Consider the following 20915-nt stretch of genomic DNA (forward strand, 5'->3'; position numbering starts at 1 on the left):
TTAGTGGCGATCAAGGGGTTTTAATAGCTTCTTAAAGGGGTTTAGGAGGCAAATTGAACAAACGATGCCCCTCTTTCGTGAATATTAGTTGGTTTATAAATTTTTAAAGCCAAAAATGCACGGGCTTTAAATGATGATTTTCCAACATTTATCTGGGAAGATCATTTTTCGTGCAGCTTGAGTTTTGTTCCTCCTAATATATGCCAGCAAAAAGGAACGGGGGACTCAGAGAGGAAAGACAAAGCAGAGACACTGCTCCATGTGCTGTTGGAACTGAGGATAGGCTCTTTCTTCCCCATCTCACTGTTCTCTGCAGACGGCCTAAATGTTTTAACTGATGTTCGTCCCACTTATGTGTCTGTGAGTGCAAACTCGACGCGCTTTATTCCGCTTACCTCCATCTTGTTGAGCGAGACCCAGCAGTCCGACGGAAATTCCTGCAGCATGGGAACGAGGAACTGGAGGCAGCCGTCCCAGTGGCACAGCAGCAGCATCATACCAATCAGGTTGAATATTCGCATCACAGCACTGGCCAGGTCATAGGTCATGTGGAAGATCTGTCAGCGGGAGGACAGATGGATGGGAGGGGAGAGTTACAGGAGTGGAGGGGAAGAGGAAGAGATGGACGTGTGAGGGGAATGAAAAACCAGTGTTTATACGGACTGAGCCAACGGTAAACACGGCTGGCAGCAGCTTCTCTGTGTCTGTACAGAAGTTTTCAGTGTGGCATGCTTTCTCAAATCTTGATTCGGTCTTCAGTCTGGATTTAAATGAGTGATGACAAAACATTTAGTACGTGTTAAATTTAAAGCTGCTGTCTTAATTGACTGCTAGCTAACAGCTATTTGGAAGCAAACTATAATTATTGTTCTCCACAAAACAAGAATACCCGTCTTCATGATTTGAATTGATATGTTTACACTACATCCACAAGATATCAAGAAACATAAGCATTTATTTGGAGTCGTCTTTTCCCACCTCGTGAATGTAGTACAATATTCACACTCTATTTTTGTAATCCGAGTGTAACAGTATCAGTGGCCTGACGTAGACAGAGTCTATTCTTATGAGAATATGAGTCTGGTAACTGGCTACTTGGGTTTTATTGTGGGGCGTGTGTCAATCGATATAGAGAAGAAAAAAAAAACTCTGCATACGATTGGATGGTCCGCCAACCAATCAGAGCCACTCTGTAATTTGTAAACAAATTCAACTCCACAGCTCAGGTGATGTGTATGACTATGTTGCTGTTACTCTTCTTGCCCACCACTGCATAAAGCCCACTCAAATGATTGATTTGTTTGGCCTTGCAGCTCTTTGCTGGAGCATAATCAATTCTAAAGTGAGCCAGTCCAGACTTACTTAAAGTCAAAAAAAAAAATGTTGTGGGCGGGGAAAGACGGGCCGGCTTCCAGGCTGCATTATCGGAGCACTGAGAGTTAATCAAAACAAAGTAGATTTTAAACTCTTTCAGACTGAGAGTGAGCCCAAACTCTCCCACTGATTCTTTGTAGAATTTAACTCTAAGGTCGACTCATCTCACATCATATGAGACCTTTAAAAACTGTCTCTTTTTGTAAGGATGCAAATTTGTTTTCAATGGTGACCAATGTAGGAACAATAATGACGTCATCATAAAACATGCTAAGTTTGGATTTTGCAAAGTGCCCCGTGTGTCGCCTCCTCTCAGAAAAATGTGACAGTTCAACATCATAACCAGGAGTTGGAAAAAAAAAAACAACAACCACGGGATAGAACCACACTCATCAGGCGCTGATGAAGCTTTGATCAGCAGCCCAGGCCGGCCACACGCTGCTGGTTCTCAGCATCGCTCGCCCCAGGTAGGAAAGTTCATTTGTGAGGAGCTTGCGATGTGGTCACAGATTGGTAAACACCACTCATTGTGGCTACACACATACCCCTGGATGTGTGTGTGTGTGTGTGTGTGTGTGTGTGTGTTAACCATTGCTTAACTGGGCCAACTGGATGCTCCACTAAATCCTAAGCAAAAGGATATTTCCTTCACTAGGGATAAGAGAACTGTCCTTCAGGAGAGGGAAGTAGGCCAGACGCTGTGTGTCTGCATATAATGTATACATTTATGCATAAAGGAAAGCCCATCTTTATGAGCCAATTTAATGTTTTTTTTGAGACTAGAGGATCGCCCTACATGTGAACTAGGCCAAACACTTAGTCGTGTGACAGAGACGTGAACAGTCGGCCTCTGTTTTGAATTTACCGTTGGTGGGCAGGCAGGTCAGGGGGATCCGTGACTCATCGCGTCACCTCGGAGGCCTCGCTGCCCTCAGCGTGCCGCTCATATCAAAACCTCACTCCACCCGCTGATGTGCATGAGTCTGGCTCAAAGAGCTCTGGGCGTTTTCTTAAAGTCTGTGTTTGGATGCATAATGACAATGTTTACCGGATCCCAGTCATTTCTTCCAAGTGGATTTCACAAGAAGAGCACAAAGCGATTTCTCATTTACATGGAGGGCTGTGGGAGGCTCTGAACAAATGTAGCATCTGAGCTGTGACGTCACTTCACATGGAAAATAGCTGGATATCTTCAGTGTATGATTGTGTCTGCTTTGTGGATATACAGTACATTGATCAGGCATAACATTATGACCACCTTCCTTATATTGTGTAGGTCTCTCTTGTGTCTCCAAAACACCTGTGAGACTGAGGGTGTCCTATGGTGTCCTGCAAGTGGGGAGGTTTGGGTCCTACGGGTTGAAGGGAGGGGCCTCTATGGACCATCCCATTATGGGTTTTAGTTCATTTGGAGGTCAGATCAACACCTTGTGCTGCTTTCATCTTTTTTGTAGTTGTTCCTAAACTGTTAATGTGTGTGCGCCAGGCGGCGGATCCCACTGGGGATCATCAGAGTGACACTGTGTCATAACCCCCCCTTGTTTGCTTTGGATCACAAAAGTAATTTAGCCACAAACCACCAAAGACATCCCTTTCTTTGCTTGTTTTGAGTATCTCTTCTAATGGATGATGGCCTTGGGACATTTTGGGAGCCACACTGAGAGGCCCTGCCCTGTGATTAGGAAGCATCCCGGTCATAATTAATGAGGCTCCAGAACTAATGTTCCCCCTGACACTATAGAAGAGCACCTGGCTATGTGTCACTGTCAGACCACAATCTGGGTCAAGGCAAATTACTGTGACCACCAGCCACAGCCTGAAAAACACAGACCAACTATTCTGTCCCTTTCTGTTGCGCATGCTCAAATGTATTCAGAGGAAACGATTCATCACTATTGTCTATATCGAGATGTGAGCTTTCCGCCTCAGGACATGGCTCTGGATACTCCCCAAAATGCAAACACATGTGGAAGTTTATTCTAAGATCATGTCTGAAATACGTGTCATTCTCTTTTGAGCCTCCACGCTGCCGTACGACTTGAGCTAAATCATCACAATTCTAAGAGGATCTTTTGGTAAACCCCAACGGGCAGAGCTAAGCTGAGCCGAGCTGTGCTGGGCAGAGGTGGAAACACAGCCAGCCACGCTCGGAACAAGCTGAGCAGTGCAGAGCCCAGCTGGACTAAGAGGATCAGGGCAGGGCCGGGTCGAAGCGAAGGAGCATTCGATAGAGTGCGTTAGAATCGGTAATTAAGGTTCTCTTCAAGTTTAAATTACCACTCTGTAATAAGAAGGGCAAAACAGTAGAGGTAGAGGTTCGGTTTGGTCCAAACAGTGATCCTCAGTTTGTACAGAAGACACATGATGCACATAACGCATCTATCTGTAGATAAACATTATTTCTGAATATGCAATGTAATCATAAAGGAGTGAGTTTAGCCAGTCTGTCAATAAAGTATCTATTTGTCACTGTTTGATGCTGTAAAAAAAAGCTCATTTTATGTGACTCAAATAAGTTATTAGATAGAGGAGGATTGTTCTGATAATCCAGACAGAATTCCTCGCATACTCACATACACCACCAATCCAATACTGTACCTTTAATTAGGGCAAAGTACGTTCATATGTTGTATGAGGGCACTCCAATCTAAAGTTACCTCATCGCTGGAACATCTGTGGTAATCACCACAGCTCTGACAGCATTCATTTGTGTGAGAGGCGGTGCTAATGAGGCCCTCTGTTAATGCGATAAAACTCGAGGGGAGGATTCGTGGAAAACGTACCATTGTGTGAAAGTGAGTGCACATTCCAATCAATGCCACATTATCTACAAATAAAACGAATATAAAAGATGCAAAAGTGGTTGTAAAATATTTTCTGTCGCTGGTGTCTGCACAGAAATGAGCTATTTGGTTCAGTGACTGAAAAGACAAGTTTAAAATTATACTAATAAAATGATCAAAACCGATTACTCATAATACTATTGTCACATATATGATGTGGAATGATCAAATCTGAATATAAAATCTGCATAAACTAAAGAAACTAAAGAGTCCTGGAACATGGCACATTTGGTGCAATGTTGTTCACATTCATGTTCAGGTGCACAGATAGCTGTGCTATTTAATACAACCATGGTCTAAACGTGGCACAGCCTACAACACAGGTGTTCTTCACATGTGTTTACCTGCGGTATTCAGTGGTTCCCATGTTTCTGAACCACACGATTTGCTCGTATGTGTTAACATTAGTTTAGGTTTACTGACCCTTACTTATTTCCCGTGCTTGTGTTAATAAACGTTGAAACTCAGCGTACCTCCTCCCACTGGTGGATGTAACGGATGAGCCTGGACAGCCTGAGCAGGCGCAGCAGACTGAGGATCTTGGTGAAGCGGACGATGCGGAGCGCCCGGGCCGTTTTGTACACCTCCGAGTCGATGCCCTTCTCCACGATGAGAAAGATATAATCCACGGGTATGGAGGAGACGAAGTCCACCACAAACCAGCTCTTCAGGTACTTCATCTTGATCTTCTTGGGGTCGAGGATGATCTCGGTGTTGTCCTCGAACACGATGCCCGTCCTGAAGTTGAGCACCAGGTCCATGAGGAAGAACGTGTCGGACACCACGTTGAAGATGATCCAGGGCGTGGTGGTCTCCTCCTTGAAGAAGGTGATGCCCACGGGGATGATGATCAGGTTTCCCACCATGAACATCAGCATGGTGAAGTCCCAGTAAAACCTGTCGGGATGAAAGAGCAGGGGGAGGTTAAAGAAGAAGCCAAGATAAAAAAAAAAGGGACTATAAAAAGTTCTGAAATGTAAGAAAATAATAGGACAGGATAAAGGGCAAACTATGAGCTCCTGTGTACGAGACTAAAAACTGAAGTACAGATGTCCAGACACTATAATCAGTGGCGCTATTTGAAATTGATATCCCAAGCCAGGGGAGTTGCTGATTCTGCTTGATTTATGGCAAGCAGTATTTTTGGCTCTCTGTGCATTTTCATGGGCAACGCAGACTCCGAAAACAGAGCATCGAGACCCCTAACCACAGAGACAAAGGCTTGACATTTTATGAAATGCCAGATTTTTTCTATGTTCTCTCTGTGCATTGCACCTTAACATCGGAATTGGTGCACTAAACTACTGTATCCCATCAAAATCATGGACAAACAGACACATGAGCCATGCTCACTATAGCAACTAACACAACACAGTCAGCAATCACCACAGCTGCAGCTCTGTGCTCCATTCATTCCCAGTTACTGTGATTTGTCAGATGCTTCTATTATATAATGACCAATCCAACCACAGGCAGCACAGAGTTCAATTATTAGAATGACAGTTGTTGCAGCTAAAGCAAATGACTGATAAGTCAATTTTATTGAAACAAACAAACAAATACTTTGTTTCTATGGCATTTTTCTGATGTGCAATTTTCTAAATCATCATCTAAATATTTAAAAACATAGCTTCTGGGTTTTAACAAGTTTTCAATTTATTTTACAATATTTTACTGACAAATCCATTAACCACTGGTTGCAATAAGGATATATATTTTGTCCACTAAGCTTAAAATAGTGTATCTTAGTCTGTCTGCTGAGCTCAAAGTAAGAGGGAGACTGAAATGTGTTGCTGAGTCATGATCTGCTCCATGAAGTCCTACTTTTAAGCATCCTCTGTTAAATCACACATTAAAAGCTATGATCACTATCAAATACAATGTTTACTTTTGATGGCACATTACTAACGGTAAATAGTTCATAGGAGAAATTGTTAGCGAATAGGAGCTGTCCTCGGTGCTGAAACTGATGTTCAACCCCATTTCAATTGTGGCTATAACGGATGTGCTTGTGTTTCCAGGACTTTCCCCCACATAAAGTTTTTGGATCTGGATAAGATGTTGATCTTGACCAAAGCACTCTCGCGGCGCGCGCTGCTCGTGAACTTAACTCAATTTGAACCATACCTGAAGTCGCTGTACGGGTGGATTATCCAGTTACCCGCTGACTTTACGCGCTCCTGCTCCTTCTCCACCGCCTTCTGGCTGCCAAACATGCGCAGGGAGAATTTGTTAACTCCAGGCTGGAGCATGGAGCTGAACTGCCGCTGCATGTAAGTCTGTCGGTCCCCATCGTCCGGAACTATCTGGGAGCCGTCCTCTGCTTTGCTGAACGTGACAGAGTTCCTTGACTGCTGACTCGGGGTCTGTCCTTTACTAGGGGCGTTGGAGAAAGAAACTCTGGAGTCCTTTTTCTCCGTGGCCGCCGCCGCCGCCGCCGCCGACGTCTTGACCTCGGCCCCGGGCCCCTGTGTCAGGGACCCCGCTGAAGTCACAGAGCAGTCCATGCTTGCAGCCTGCCCCTTGCCGTCTTCGCCCTCTACTGCTCCATCTGTCTGTTTCTCCTGCCTTGAGATGAGAGAGGAGAGGCTCCCTGAACTGGCCGGGTCCCTTCTACAGTCTCCGTTTTTGTTGCATATCATGCCGAAGCCCCCCTCTCCTGTCACGCCTGCCTCTGAGACCGTGTCCCCTCTACACCTGTGCGCTGACTCTGAGCCGCCTCGGCCGCCAGCAGCATCCCTCTGGCACAGCAGAGAGGAGGAGGCGCTGCCACTGGCACTGAAACGCACGGAGTCCTCGTCTTGAAAGAGCCACAGCTCATTGTTGTTGGAGTTTTTGCGCGCAATGGACGGGGCTCCGCCTCCTGGCGTAAAATTCTTCATCTTGGTTCCTCCGCTGCCCCCATGATCCTCGCATCCGGCCAGACCGTCCGCTTGAGGTGGTCGGGGCTGCTGGAATCTGGGCTCCTCCTCGCCGTCCTCCGCCTCCTCCATCACCGGGCAGACAAAGACGGGAGACACTCCCGCGTACCTTGAACCTGGCTAGACTGGGCGGCGGCAGGAGGACGGAGCATGGAGTTCAAGGCAGCAACAGTCCTCTGCTTTCCATTCACATCACTTTAGGGTAACGGCGCACCGGTGGCGTTGCTATGGCTGCAAAACTGGCTGCTGTTTGTGAAGGAGAGGCAGACGGCGGCATTACCCTCGGGCTGCAACCATCTACAGGTAGATTACACTGAATAATGAAGACAGCGAGCTCACGGAGCAATTTGGTCAAGCCAGGACACGCCCAGCTCGGCAGTCTAATTAAAAACAAAGCTCTAATTAGCTGATAAATAAATATACAAAAAAAAAGAAAAATGCTCACACAAATTCACTAACTCACGTGAAGGGAACAGGGTAAAGATGACAAATGAAGGTCACAAGAAGTTTTGCTTGGCTTCTTTTGCCATCCACAGTTGAGCTTAGTAGGTACAGATAAAAAAAATGAATAAAAAAAAAGACTCATTAGCCAATAACAAATGTCCTCATGATCAGCTGACCGGGAACAATACCATTATATCTGGCCTTTCTCAATTAGAGTAGGAGGCTAGCAACAACGTCCGCCTGTTGCTTTTAGGGTAGTTCACCCGTGGTCAGGGGCTCTCCTGGTCAAATGGCTCCACCTCGTGGATGAATCTGCAAATTGCACAGACCCGAGTCCATGGAACCATTAAACCAGAGGCATTTTGTCTTACTAGTATGACAGTGGACTAACTACTCGTAGCTCCGGTTGTTTGTTTGTTGTCGAACTTTTATAGACAGAGATGGAAGATATGCTAAATTCATACAATTTAAACTTCATCACAAATGCAAGTTCCAAATCATACCTCTACTTAAATGTATTTAAAATTTTAAATTGGTAATATTTGCACATAAAACTGTGTTTTTCTTTTCTATTTTACTGGATTATTATTAAGGATTCAAGATGTAAGCTGTATTTAATCCTTGTTTTGATTTTTTTAATCACACACGTGTGGGCCTTGTCCTGCAAAAGAATGTCGTTTGGGTCCTGGGGGTGAGGGGAGGGGTCAACACCTTGTACTGTTTTCCATGTTTGTTTGTTTTTTTTAGTTGTTCCTAGGTGTCATGTTGCACCTTGCTGGGGATGGTTGCTGCCATTAAGGAGTGTCACCACTATGGGCTGGGTGCTACACGTCTAAGTTACATTCAAACGTTTCCCAGCAGAACAATAAATCGTCACAAGATGGTGGATGTTATTCACTTCTCCCTTCAGTGATTTTAATGTTCTGGCTGATCGGCTTATGTGTCTAGAAACTATTTATCTATTTATTTATTTATATTGAAGGAAATACATTTAATTAAATTGAAATATAGCCATTATCAAATAGAATATCATGGACATTTTTGAGAACATTTGGTTTTTTTATGACAAGGAAGGGCTCATTTTAACCAAATGTATTCCATTAGTAAGGAGGTCAAATCCTTTTTCTGTTCTGACCTGTAACCCAGAAAGGTACTTGATGGAAATATTTTAGGATGACAAGTCTGATGTCTGATGTGCCATTTTCTATGGGGAGACTAGAGCGGTTTAGATGAAGGCCTACGTCTAAAGGTCCCAGTGAAGGTTGCTTTACTCATTAATTACAGCGCATGTCTTCAGGGTCCAGGGTTAACCGTAGGTTAACTCATTATACAGGCACATTTTCTCTCTAGTGAATCACAGGAGTAATCATTCTCTTGGGCTGCGACACACTATTCTAAGGCACCCATGCACCCGGGTCAAAGTAACAGGAAACAAGCTTAATTTCAACACCTTTATTCAGTTTGTGCAAGTTGTACAAGTGGTGGCATCCAGTGTAGTCGGGAGGTACAACATTTTACACAGTTCTGGCTAGCTCCTTAATTTTGTGTTAACTCTGAAATGGTAACATCCAATCACAACACTAATTCAGGTTAAATGGAACATATGGCTTCTGAATCACATTCTACACAGTCAGGGAAACATAGACGACGGTCCAACAATCGCACACTTAGCGGCTTGCAAAAGTACTCACCCCTCAGCTTTCCACCCACTCGGTTACACTACAACCTGCATTTTATAGTCTTAATCTCAATTTTATGAAATTTATATGCACAGAATAGTTTAAGATGGTGAAGTGAAGTGAAATGAGAAAAAAAAAATAATATACATAAAAAATAAGTTACTGAAAATGCACGAATATGCATGCACGTTGAAGTTTTCTGTTATTTTTATACAACTATTTGTTATTTGTGTCACAAATAAATGACATGATACAATCCCGCAAACAACCCAGTTTAATTCCAGGTTGTGAAGCAACAAAACATGAAAAATGCCAACCAGGGTGAATATTTTTGCAAAGCACTGTATGTTTCAAATCACACATAGTGGAAAAAGCCCATTAGCATTTATCTGCAGTCGTAATCGTCAGTGCGTAGTATTGAAGTTGCACTCAACGGATGCAACCGTTTCCTTTCTTGCACTTGGTCCTTTATAGATTTTGATATATATATTTATTTTTTTTTTTACTGCGAAACACTGGAGACTAAACCTTAAATTTAAAATATCCTCAAAGAAATAAAAGCATAATTTAAAAGAACTAATATTTCCTACTCAAAGATCAAAAGTCTTACGACAAGAAAACTAGCATTTCTTAATCACACAACTTAATTTTTTGAGTTACATCTAACTCTTGTAAAAGGTAATAAAATGCACAAAGAAAAATGGTGCTTGTTAAGGCAAAGTATGCGACTCTGCTAAGGGAGGTTTGTCGTGGGACAGGTCAAACATGTCAATTTCAAACAGTCTTTGCTAGAAGAATGGCAGTGATGTAGAGCTCTACCTGTAAGTTTACATATGCTGGCATTTGTGTGGTACGGACTTTTATATGCCTGATAATACACAAGGTGGCACACACAGGTTTCAAAAGTAACTTGATAGTAACAGGTTCGGTACGTGAAAAGCCAATTTAATGATTTCACTGGATACCAATTCATGGGGCGTGAAGCGTGGAGGTGAATCTGTTATTTTTGGAAAGGCTGCACATAGGACACACTTTCCAAAATATAATGCCAGATGACATAGGACTTTATAGCACCAGACGGCTTTTCGCCAAGTAGAATGGGCTGGTTACCAGATGAAAAATTGAAAAAGGACCTCACACGATCACAATTCTGTGAAGTCTCATCGATGCACAGATTTCTCTGTTTTTAACTCATTGTTGTTCTCACTCTGTTTTCATTAAAGAAATTCCACCAGCGTGTGTAAACTTACAAGCAGCACTGGATCTGGATCAAAAACCGATCCCGTGCTGCTTTACAAGGGACCGGATCAGATTGTACGACATAAAAGCAAAGACCGACAACTGCGAGGTCAGTGTAGGAAGCGTCATTGTTAAGTCAATCACAGACGAAGCGTTCCTCCGTTCCTACGTGAACGTTGTAATTGTTTTAGAACAAAGTAACATACATTTGGCTAGAACAGCTTTTAAACTCATGCAATATTTGCCCCATGGCCTCGAGCGGGAAATTTTTCACACAATGTTCTCAGCTGCACAATGTGGAGAAGGATATAGAAGAAATCTAAATGTGAGGAAAGTTTGTTTTCCTAAAATATTAACACCCAAGCACAATGAAGGTACTTAAAATTGCAGGGTGCACAGTATAATGTGCCACACAACAGCTGAAGCCGGGACTGTCATCTGGACGTTCATCTAGGATAGAGCCAGAGAAAATAAATAAATAGATTTGCGTGCACGTATACATCATTTTGAATTTACTACTTAGTTCCTGTGGACCGTTTAACACACCTTCTTCTAGTTAGAATTCCTTTGCCTCACATTCTTGTCTTTGTGGTTTGTAGTAGAATTGCTCTTCCTGAAACACACAGCACAACATGACATGAGCTCCGGGACAACAGGCGAAACGTGAGGCGCCAAAAAAAAGCGATTAGATGCTGACTGTACTTACAGAGGAGCAGATCCTGAGTCATCATCTGGAGCAGCGTGAACAGAATCAATGAAGGCAGACAAAAAAAAATAAAAATAGCAGTCAATAACAGATCGGAAGTCTGCGTTTGTGAGAAATACATGCCAACCCCCAGCCCACAGATGATGGTAGCAAATGTTAATACAATAACATGACACCCTCCGTAACATGACTGCAATGAGGTTATGATCAGATCCAATTGGACATGAACAGAAGCATGACAGCATATTACATTTCTGACAACGAATGCTACAACTAGAATTTATTCAATACATTTATAATGCTTATCATTTATAATCCAGAAAAGAGTTTACAAATGCTAACATAAGTGAGCTATATGTTGCGCAAGGAAATTTGTAGCTACGTTTAAAAGTTGCTATTCATGAATATTTTTATGCATTATCGTAAGTCACGCCTTAGCATCACAGAGGCTCATGCAATACAAGCAAAGAACACCACAGGAACACTGCAGTGGCAGTATTCATAAACACCTTTAAACTGGCAGAGCTAACGCACATCCTGGCGTGTGTAGTGGCAGTACTCACACCCGAGCAAGAGCACGTATAAGGCAGAAGGTAGGCTAGCTCTGTGGTCAAATGATTAACGAGACAAATGCTCTATTGATCTTGAGAAGAGAGTTGCCTGTTGCTGATCATGCATAAAACTACAAGATGCAGAAAGCATGCAGACATATCACTGAATATTTCCCCCTGATAACCTAAGCACCTTAATGTCAAACCATTACACTAGTTCAAGTGTCTCATTTGACTCTTTCATTGGCTCAAACGTGTCATTTAAAGGAGGTGACGTGAAAAGAAAATGTTTGCAGCAGCTTGCTCTGTTTTAAGAGTCAAGGCCAGTGAAAGAGTGACCATCTCTTTGAGCACATTCCTCTCAGAAGTGGTTACTATGAAAGCAGCTCATTCAGACTCCCATAGCTTTTTCCACGCCGTCATCTCAGCTCAACCACTTCAGTCTGACATGCAGTTTTGTTCACTTACCAAAATGCAAAATCAGCAGCGAACAGAGGAGTAAAAAACGTAAATAATAATAAAAAAATATATAGAACTTTCTGACAGCTTTATTTTATACAGAGGCCAATTATTGATCTTTATGGGAAAAATGCAAATAATAACAAAATTAAAAGACAATACGGGTTCATGTTGAAGGCATGCAACTAAAAACCACCTGGTAAAGAAAAGTACTTTGTCATTAAAGTTTGAACCGGTGGACCAGTAAACAAGGTTTCCACGCCTTTCCATTCTTTTACACATTAATAGACTTAATACAAACTTTCTGTGTTACAACAGAGGACAGACCTTGTTGACAACACTTGAATTGACTGATATAAACTACTACTTTTTGCACTAAACCTGGCATGATCAGTATAACGGTTCATAGGCTTTGGAATTTGCAAATCCTTGCAGCCTCCTAGAAAATATAAGTGGTCATTGAGGTCGCAATCAAAACTGAAAGGAAGGAAACCATGACAAGATTAAGGCCAACCTAGGTTAAATAGTAGCACTACTATTCTCACTATTCCCACTCACTTCATAGTATTAAGTAATGTGGTTTTAATGGAAATAGTTTGTCATCTTTCGTATATTTACTACTACTAGTTTGTAATTAGCAGAATTGGACACTTTTATCACACAGCACCAGTTTCAGTCTGGACTAAATGAACACGTAGTGGTGAAGGCTTCGTGCCACACGTACCGTCGTTGATCTCATCGGGCTTTCTCCTCTTCTCGTAGATGAAGATAATGGCCACGAGGACGATGACCTCGACCACGATGCCGAGGAAGGGCCAGAGAGCGGCCAAGCGACTGCGCACACGCAGCTGGATTTCATCCTTGCTTGTCCCAAGTTCACTGGTTCCAGAGCAGACGTAGTACCCGCTGTCCATCTCCATGTTCAGGTCGTTGATGGTCAGAGAGGTCTTGTTAGGGGTGCTTTTGATCTCATATTTGTTACCAGTGCCGTTTGTGATTGCCTGAGTGTTACCAAGACAACAATTAGAATTCATTTAATTTTTTACATTTGTTGATGCATCATTATTTACCGAGAGAACGTAAATAAGTCGAGCTTGATGTACCTCTTGCATATCGTCCTTCACCTTGTACCAGACCCAGTCAGTGGGCAGTGGATACCCATGAGCCACACAGGCCATGACACCTTTGTCATTCTCATTGCCATGCTCAGAGTGTTTGTGGGCAAGAATGTGGAGAGGTGCTGCCACAAAAGTAGATGGATTAGAATTTGAAAGTTTACTCGTAGTCCTTGTGTCATCGTAGATATGTTTTGGATTTAGTTTTATAATTAAATTGAATGACAGTTGAGAACTACTTACTCTTGACTTCCACGGTCTGCTTCACTTCTGGATCAGACTCAAACACACACTCATACTTTCCACCAGAATTGTGGGTGATCTTATCCAAACTGTGGAAAGAAAAAAAGGTAAGTAGTCTACACTACAATATTATTTTTGATAGCAGGTAGCAGGTGACTTTGGAGAAATGCTGAAGCCATTAAAGTGATGGTGATTAGTTTTCCAGTAATCCAAGAAAAATTGAAAGTCGGCTGAACATCCAACAAATATTTCACTTTTCCCCGGTTAATCACAATCCCACTTTTGTTGAGTGCCGTCCTGTACAGTGCTGCTTCACTCTCTAATGGAGAATTAAGGTCAGGCAAAGTGAGCACACTGCTAGGGGCGCTTATCCCTGCTGCCAAGACTAGTGGCAAAGCCGCACGTCTGCACGGTCCATCTCTGTTAATCATGAGCAGTGAACGCGTGAATGGTGCCCCCAGCTCTGCTGCTAATGGTGTCAGAGAGGGAGGGAGGGAGGGAGGGAGGAAAGAGAAAGGGGATGACTGACAAGCAAAGAAATGGACAGCGGAAAAGTGAGAGTAATAAATGAAGGGAAAGAATAAGGCAAACTAACAATGGTTTAACGTCTTCTGGATCCATTACGCCACCTTTCAACTTCTTTTATGCCTAGAATGTGTTGCTTTTCATGTTGCTGTGCTGATAATCTGTCAAGTGCACTGCTGAACAGTCCTCTCGTCTTTAACAGCCCACATAATGCAGCATGGTAGGACCCATCTTAAACCATACCTTAGGGTTGTAAATGATTGGTTAGCGGACTTGGAGTCTTCAATGACTTTGCCGTCGTGCGTCCAGTAGGAGCCCTTGACGTGAAGCCCGCGATCAGTCAGGTTGCAGCTGAGCACAGCGGAGGTTTGGTTGATGACCTCACGAGGTTCAGTAATGATGTTTGGGTCTTCAGATAGAAAACAAACAGGGGAAATATTTTTTTTAGCGTTCATTTTGAAAATTTTTGATAACAGCAGCTGTTAAAACACAATTTCTGAAAAGACAGACGTATTATTATTATTTTATCTATCACTAAATTCACATTTTGTCTGGACACTCAACAGCTGTGTTCAGATTTGATGAATGACATGTCACCAAGCAAACCATGTACACCACAGCCTTATGCTCACAGACAGATGTTATTCTTATCATGGCCGGGTGTAAATACGGGTTGACAAACAACATGTCTTTTTTTTTTTTTTTGAAACAAATGTTGAGCGTTGATTGGTCAACAAAAAATAATAAAAGCAACTTAGCCTGTAAAATGTTCCATCAACTTACCAGTTTTGAGATCAATATAATCTCACAAAAAACAGCACATCACAAGCACGAGTTCTGTACCAATGTAGAGAACTTTCAGAGAAAGGCTGCCACACCAACAGTACAAAGGAGGAATAACAGGAGTCATACTGGGAGGGTACTAGATATATTTATCTACGAAAAGGTCACAGGGAAAAGATCACGGGACAAAATATGCAGAAGAAGCAACGAGAGGAGTATCAATATAGGCATTTTCAAATCCAATTGCAAGATATAAAGTAAAGCATTTAAAATATAACTGTAATTCAATTGTTAAGAAATTGACCAATACTTGACAAAAATAAATAATACTGGGCCACAAGGCAGAAAGATGCCCCATGGCTGGGAAATCTATAACAACTAGTTGCCATCTTCTGTGCGTACAGTTCAGAAGGTTATAAGCTACTGGACTGGTCTACAAGCATGAACACATGAGCACTGCCAATGTTAGTATCAATTAAGGAAAATTCTAGCAAAATAAATCTACTGAAATGCAACACTAATCAAGTAATCTGACACCCCTTTTGTGTTGTTTTTAATTTTGTTTTTACTACTTTTACATATTATATTTTATCATTATAAATGGTGTTCCTGTAAGAGCCAGCTGCAAATTTCCAACCTTATGACCAGTATTATATAGAAGAATACCTATCATAACGGTTACCAAGACTCAAACTCAAAACAAGGGGGAAAAAAGGCATCAGATCCGGGACATATTTTGGGTCAGATAATACGGGAGTAGGGAGAAGCCCAGCCATGTTTTATGACCGAGTTTGTATTCAGCTACAGCACATCGGAGGAGGAGAACGTGGAACTGTTTCGGGAAAGGAGAGGGGGGGTGCATACTGGGTGGAGAAGGGCAGAGAGGGTACTGGACCAGGAAACATGGCGGTCGAGTTAAATGGGAGCTGAATGTCCAGGATTTCACTAATGAGGAGAAAACAGCCAGCTACTTCGACTGGAGTCACCTCATGTTTCCTCTGCCACTCACTTTTAATCACAATAATGTTTGCCTGCGAGCGGATCCACTTGATTTTTGGCGTCTTCTTCAGTTCATTGCGGTCAGGGTCGTTGGAAGCGCGACACTCATATGTGCCTGAGTCGTTGAGGGTGAGGCCAGTGAAGCGTATGGTGCTAGTGGCGTGTGCTATGTATGTGGTGTTCACTTGCACGCGGCCGTCCCGCGCCCCATCAAACAGCTGGGTGAAGGTTTCGTTGGGCTCCTCGCCCTCTACAAACCACCACTGCACCTCTGGGATGGGGTTCCCTATCACCTCACAATGCAGATCTGCATTGTCACTGATCAACTTCATCTTGGACAGGGGAGATTTGATAAACCCAGCTGAGCACCGTTTACAGTTAGCACAGCAAGCGGAAATATGGAATAGTGAATTTAACGTAAACCAGGTGATTTAATGAATTGATGAGAAGATGCAATGATGGAAAAAAAGACAAGCAAAAGGAAAGAGAAAGAAAAAAAGACAGTTAATAAAACACAGATGAAATGAAAACATGAAAGAGAGCACACAGTAAAAGGCAGAGATCACAGCAACACTCGAGCCCAATTATTTTGGTGTTTGTCACTTCTGCTACTCTGCCCAATTAAGTAAATACACAAACTAAAAGCAGCATGCATGTTTGCAGCATCAAAGAGGTCTTTAAAAGTTATTACGTACATGTGGACCACATTTTCACTTTTAAGCAAATCATTTTTAGAACGACACCAATTATCCAGGATTATTTGCATTGAATTATAAAGACTAATTACAACACTACTTGGTATCAGTAAGTGCCAGTGCTATCGACTTATTAATCTCAATTAACCAGAATATTTGATGCATCAAAGTTTGATTGGAACATTCCCTAAGTAATTACCAGACACCTGTGAAAACCACAGTTTGCTGAAGTGAGCGTGCAACGAATGTGACATAATGTAAAAAAGAAAAGCGGATGAGGATGAGATGACAAACATACCACATTGGAAATTAAAACGCATGTAAAAGGCAGCAGGAGCTTTGTGCTGGTAGCCCTCCGTCTCCTGTGCCAGGGTCAAGCAACACTGGTCACAGTTTTAAAGTATACAACTTTATGAAGGAAACATTAGTCATTTAACGTAGACTATTCTATACTTGCCACTGATGCATGAAAATTACTGCTGTGTCATCTGACTGTATCAGACGCTTCACTGAATATTTTATTAGGTTGTCAGGTGACGATTCTGTGCGTACGGATGGATGGCTGTGTCAAAACAAAATGTTTTCTGGCTTCACTTTAGGGTATAAATACAGGCATAATACAATGGGATCTGAATGTGAAGTGATCATGCCACATTTGCAAGCGGTTCCGCTTGTATTGTCCTTGACCTCAGCCAAGTGTAAGGCAATACATACATTGTTAAGAAAAAACAATCCATCCAGCTAGTTGTGCTGTCACATCTACCTCAAGCCTGAACAAATGGTGCCAATGTTCGAGTGGGAATACAAAAAACATAATACAAGCACTGGTACCAGTGACCTGCATCGTATTTGTTGTCAAGCCAGCCAGTCAAAACTAGACAAGTAAGCCAAGATAATAATAATAATACATTGCTGAGGTTGAATTTGGCCACACAGCAGCCTTGTGTCACACGTCCCAGAAACAATATTAACAAATGTAACAAAACCAACATTCAGTCATGATACCAAGCAGCTTCTTTTTAAGTTACAAAGCCTCGGTTTTTGATGGTCGTGATCAACTTTCAGAACTGTTCCAATTAAAAGTAACAGAAGTTAGCAGTGTAAGACCAAACAAATGGGACATACTACAGAATGTGTCCACAAGAGACAACTATCGACATGTATATCACATACCACCCCCCTGCTTCAACAATTACCAAAGGTCACTTTCACAGCACATGGTGTACGAAAGTTGGAAATTAAATATAGTCTAGGCAATAGTCCCAACTCTGATTAGATGCAAACCAGATGAACCTTGACATTGTAATGTACTGCCTGTAACCCTCTGCTCTATGACATGAGAAACAATTTACTGTGGTTACAGCCCTTGCAAAGATCAAATTTCCCAGGCTGCATTTGACATTTACACATGGACGTTTACACGTAAAGCAAAAGTGGATGGAACAACGGCTCTTGAAAGGCCTTAAAATGAAAAAGGTAGCACTGCAGCAGAAAAAGTCTTAAAATGTATGTTATAGAGACATGGAATGATATGTGAGGGTGAACTTGCACTGCCAAACTATGGGTATACATGCTTTATCTTATTATTATGGTGTTTGCTTAAAAAATTTCAGTCAACCGTCTGTGACTGTGAAAAGATAAGTCTTTTCACAGAATAAAACTCCCCCAGGCAAATTCAAATACTCATGTAACAAAGTATATTGACATGTTCTCACTGAACAGGAAAAGCTTGTACAAGCTACAATATTGTCCTTATCCAACAAGATAACGCAGTGGAAAGACACATATTTATTTTATTTTTTTAATGCCCATTCAATTCTGTCATGCAATATTCAGTTGAGGACATTATATTAACAAATTCTGATATGTGAAGAAATACTTGACACTTTCACAACTCCCCCACACGGTATATGAAGTTTTTCTGTCTACACACCTTGCCCACTGATGCAGGTCTTATTGGTTTTATTAGTCCCTCATAATGCTAATTCCCATAGATGGAAAACAACTGTGACAGTCAATGCTACTGCTTGGACTGAAGGCTTTTATCATGAAAGGATACTTTAAGCTGGGGCAGGCTAAGCAGCTCAGGCCTCAAAATGGTTGCCAATAACAAAATGAGTCTTTGTTCAACACCGTTTACCCAATTACTCCAACTGTACCATCAATCGCCCAACGTGTGGAGAAATCTCTCTGGTTAGTTTCTTTGTGGCTTTTCACAAATCTCGCCTACCTGCATCCTAACCTACTTTAGAAGCAGAAAGCTTGAGGGACACATAATTTTACTCCTGATCTACCCCAGAGCTACCCAAGCAGGAAACAACGTGAGGCATGAGGGACGATTTGACTGGCTAAACCACGCTCTCAGTCTCATTGTTCATACAAACGCTCCTTAAAATGACAGTGGGCTACACACAGGCCAGTATCATTTTAATCAAAATGGAACAAAATGGAGAGTCAATATGACCAATAACTTTACAGACCATTGTTTCAAAACACGTAGTTCCTGGCTGATGAAACACCAAAGAGGAATTACTCCGCTGTTAAGTTTTAAATGTCGAAAGTGTGACTAGATTTTCCATTAGTGATACAACGCAACACAAAATGGAGGTGGTAAAGAAATAGGGGTCCACTCGTGGTTTATTTGTCATAACACTGTCGCTGCAGTATAAACAGCGGTTGAGATGGTCAACCGAAATGAGGAATTAGGGCCAGAATACGATTGTGTAACGACTAATACAGATATATCTGACGGGAACTATTAGGTCGTTGAATCAGGGACAACCGATCACCATGTAGTCAAAGCAGCACATCTACTGCTGGCAAATGAAGCTGATCATTTTAACGTTAGAAAGGAAATACCCTGACTACTGAGAGGCGGTGATGATAGATACACCAAAGTGCTCCCGTTAAAACATCCTTAAAATGGTTTTGTCAGACGTAGTCTGGCTTGTTACTAACACAAACGTTAGCTTTACTAGTTAGAAACCATCTTAAACGTTACGCAACGACGGGTTCATTAGACCCCAACAGTAAACGTCACTGGACCACCTTATGTTGTACATTAACGTTACACATCATGTGACCACAAACCTAATATTTGCTAGCAAAGGTTAGGACACAACACCAGACAACACAAATATGTAGGTCGACAAAAACATTACTCAACAATACTGTTTTATAACGAACGGTTCGACGGAGTCTCTATGCAACAAATTAGCCAAATGGTGTGGCTAACAAAACTGCTACGGCTACATGAAGCTAACGTTAACGATCACATATTTCCAATAAACAGTGGGCAAATTCTTTTTTAAAAAACAAAACAGTATTAGCTACTCAGACACATTGTTTGGTGTCGAATGTCTTAACTCTTGTAACGTTACGACTAAGGAACTCTAAACAAACAATTTTTGACGGTCGTTGTCGGGGCAAAGTCTACATCTTCAACCAACATGGCCGACACAGAATTCTTACCTGTGGACGCACTAGCTCGCCAGCAGCTCAAGAGAAGGGCAGTGAGAGCCCACACTAACTTCATGGTGGAGGATTGTTTATCAAGTCGTCGAATTAATAAAACGTTAGTCTGAATGTTGTCCCTCTCTCCGCTTCGCGTGAAGCCCCGGTGGGATGTAGCCGCTGAATGCACGGCAGTGAGCCAATGTAGTTGGTCGTCCTCTAGTTGCACCCCACACACACGCCCTGATCAGCACGTACACATGACGTAACCACTTAGGGGCGTGGCCATGCGCAATGATTCACAAGTCACCCCCGAAGTTTGTCTTGCTGAACCAATTCAAACTATAAAGTCCCTGAAATTAATTGAAGATTCTAAAGCCTTCCCATAGAAATTAGTACTTGAATTTCCCCCGTGTGCAATGGTTTAAACCCTTTTAAATGATTATTATTTATTTCCAAGAGTTCTTGTTTACTGATTTTGTGTTCCAATTTAATATTTGTCAATTTGTGTTATTGTGTTCACTGCAATGTATGCCACATTAACACGTTGAATGTGAAATTACCATGTCTGTACCAAGATTAATAATAAAAAAGTTTTTATGTCATATGTACGTATTTAACAAACATATTTATATATTGAAAATGTTTGGGAATTAACACTAGAGTTTAGTTTTTAATGCCATGTGTCTTAGAAAATTAGAACCACAAACATGATAAAATCAAAAATTATCATGTCACCAATTATTAGCGTGATTCAGATTATTCTAAACAAAACACATTGCACACATTCGGTCTTAATACATTTGTCAGCCAGCGGATAGGCAGAACAATCTTTGTTGTATTAACAAGAAAGAAATTAATATGAATCCTGCCCTCGGTTTGCAAT

General features: G+C 41.9%; 2 protein-coding genes across 2 annotated transcripts in view; both read right to left on the reverse strand.

Moving 5' to 3' along the window:
- hcn2b (hyperpolarization activated cyclic nucleotide-gated potassium channel 2b) overlaps positions 1–7936 on the reverse strand; it is a 39449-nt gene extending 31513 nt beyond the window's left edge. Inside the window, exons 1-3 of the mRNA XM_047586146.1 lie at positions 6345–7936; positions 4691–5114; positions 396–557 (exon numbers count right to left, since the gene is read on the reverse strand). Coding sequence (XP_047442102.1) covers positions 396–557; positions 4691–5114; positions 6345–7210 — 1452 coding nt within the window. The 5' untranslated portion in view covers positions 7211–7936. The remainder of the gene's footprint in view (positions 1–395; positions 558–4690; positions 5115–6344) is intronic.
- A 1083-nt stretch (positions 7937–9019) lies between these two features.
- bsg (basigin) lies at positions 9020–20275 on the reverse strand. The gene is made up of 9 exons (XM_047586442.1): positions 20048–20275; positions 15892–16242; positions 14343–14508; positions 13575–13663; positions 13320–13456; positions 12941–13217; positions 11207–11231; positions 11047–11113; positions 9020–10950 (listed from the first exon to the last, which is right to left on the reverse strand). Exons 1-8 carry the CDS (start codon positions 20109–20111, stop codon positions 11053–11055), a joined length of 1170 nt encoding a protein of 389 aa, XP_047442398.1. The 5' UTR covers positions 20112–20275; the 3' UTR covers positions 9020–10950; positions 11047–11052.
- Between the last annotated feature and the right edge of the window lie 640 nt (positions 20276–20915).

This window comes from Mugil cephalus, chromosome 6 (genome assembly GCF_022458985.1).
Source record: "Mugil cephalus isolate CIBA_MC_2020 chromosome 6, CIBA_Mcephalus_1.1, whole genome shotgun sequence".
NCBI lineage: Eukaryota > Metazoa > Chordata > Actinopteri > Mugiliformes > Mugilidae > Mugil > Mugil cephalus.

Excerpts from the sequence above, each read along its gene's own strand:
- bsg (XM_047586442.1), bottom strand. The coding sequence starts at position 20,111 with ATGAAGTTAGTGTGGGCTCTCACTGCCCTTCTCTTGAGCTGCTGGCGA. Across the intron at positions 13,457-13,574 it reads GCAGACCGTGGAAGTCAAGA|CACCTCTCCACATTCTTGCC; the intron begins GTAAGTAGTTCT and ends CTTTTGTGGCAG. Across the intron at positions 11,232-12,940 it reads GCCCGATGAGATCAACGACG|ATGATGACTCAGGATCTGCT; the intron begins GTACGTGTGGCA and ends ACGCTGCTCCAG.